Source organism: Seriola lalandi, unplaced genomic scaffold (assembly GCF_002814215.2).
Source record: "Seriola lalandi dorsalis isolate HSWRI2012SDOR001 ecotype SW California unplaced genomic scaffold, Sedor1 jcf7180002050752, whole genome shotgun sequence".
Lineage (NCBI taxonomy): Eukaryota > Metazoa > Chordata > Actinopteri > Carangiformes > Carangidae > Seriola > Seriola lalandi.
Window position 1 is genome coordinate 1 of NW_019521305.1, and position 1,110 is coordinate 1,110.

At 45.6% G+C, this 1,110-nt stretch overlaps 1 protein-coding gene across 1 annotated transcript in view; it reads left to right on the plus strand.

Moving 5' to 3' along the window:
* Positions 1 to 726: 726 nt before the first annotated feature.
* LOC111649423 (phosphatidylinositol-3-phosphatase SAC1-A-like) overlaps positions 727 to 1,110 on the plus strand; it is a gene marked incomplete at its 3' end in the record, with an annotated part of 13,072 nt that continues 12,688 nt past the window's right edge. The window contains exon 1 of the mRNA XM_087171970.1: positions 727 to 743. Within this exon, the coding sequence (XP_087028096.1) occupies positions 727 to 743 (17 nt within the window). The remainder of the gene's footprint in view (positions 744 to 1,110) is intronic.

A 1,110-nucleotide genomic window follows, 5' to 3' on the forward strand; every position in this document is an offset into this window, starting at 1 on the left:
TCTCTCTCTCTCTCTCTCTCTCTCTCTCTCTCTCTCTCTCTCTCTCTCTCTCTCTTCTCACTTTATTCAGTAGTTTGACAGTGGAGACAGACATGAGGAAATGTGGTGAGAGAGTGTGAGGGCTGTTGTGATTACTGTACATGGTTTGCTCCACACAGATGATCATGGGTTTAGTGTATTATGTAATTGTTCCCCACAAGAGAAAGAGACCTCCACAGGGACGTCAGAGTCACAGTTGACTACAAAGCTGCACGTATCCGTAGCTTAGCAGCAATAAGACATATCAAACCGTACACACACACACACACACACAGACACCTTCATGCAATTTCCCTTTAGAAATCAATCTACTTGAAAATTTGTGCACTTCGGCAAGCCTCAAGCTCCACCCAAAACACTCCCACAATTAACCATGAATTGTGAATTAAAATCCCTCATGGATATTGATCTGCTTTTTGTTCCTGTGGAGAATAGAGGCAGCGTTACACACAAAACACAGTGTGAGGCTGACGGCTGCGGCAGCTGTTAATGTGTGTGTGAGCACTGATGAAATATTGAGCAGAACTTGATCAGAGTTGGTTCATATCTTTTACATGTGGACGCAGCTTATGGAATAGCTCTGGCTCACTCGCACAAGCAGGTCTGAATGTTTATGATGAAGTGGATCAATAAGTGACGTATGATATGAGAGGCTTCAGTTCAACACCTCACCCCCTGTTCGTACGCATGGGTCACGCTTTCAGGTGCACACATTCTCCTGTCAAGTTTGTGTTTATCGATCCCAACTTGAGCGTAGGAAGTGGTGTATGCATCTTTCAGACCAGGTCTTCAACTTGTCCAGTGTTGGTGAGTCTGTGGCCACTGCAGCCTCAGGTTTCTGGTCTGGGTGACAGGAAGTGGAACCTGACGTGGTCTGTTGTAGTCCATCCACCTCAAGGTTGGAGATCAGCAGTTTGAGAAACACTCAAACCAGCCCATCTGACACCAACGATCGAAGTCACTGAGATCGCATTTTGTCCTCATTCTGATGTTTGATGTGAACATTGACTGAAGCTCTTGCTTTGTACCCGCATGATGCTGCCACGTGATTGGCTGATTGGATTATTGCAT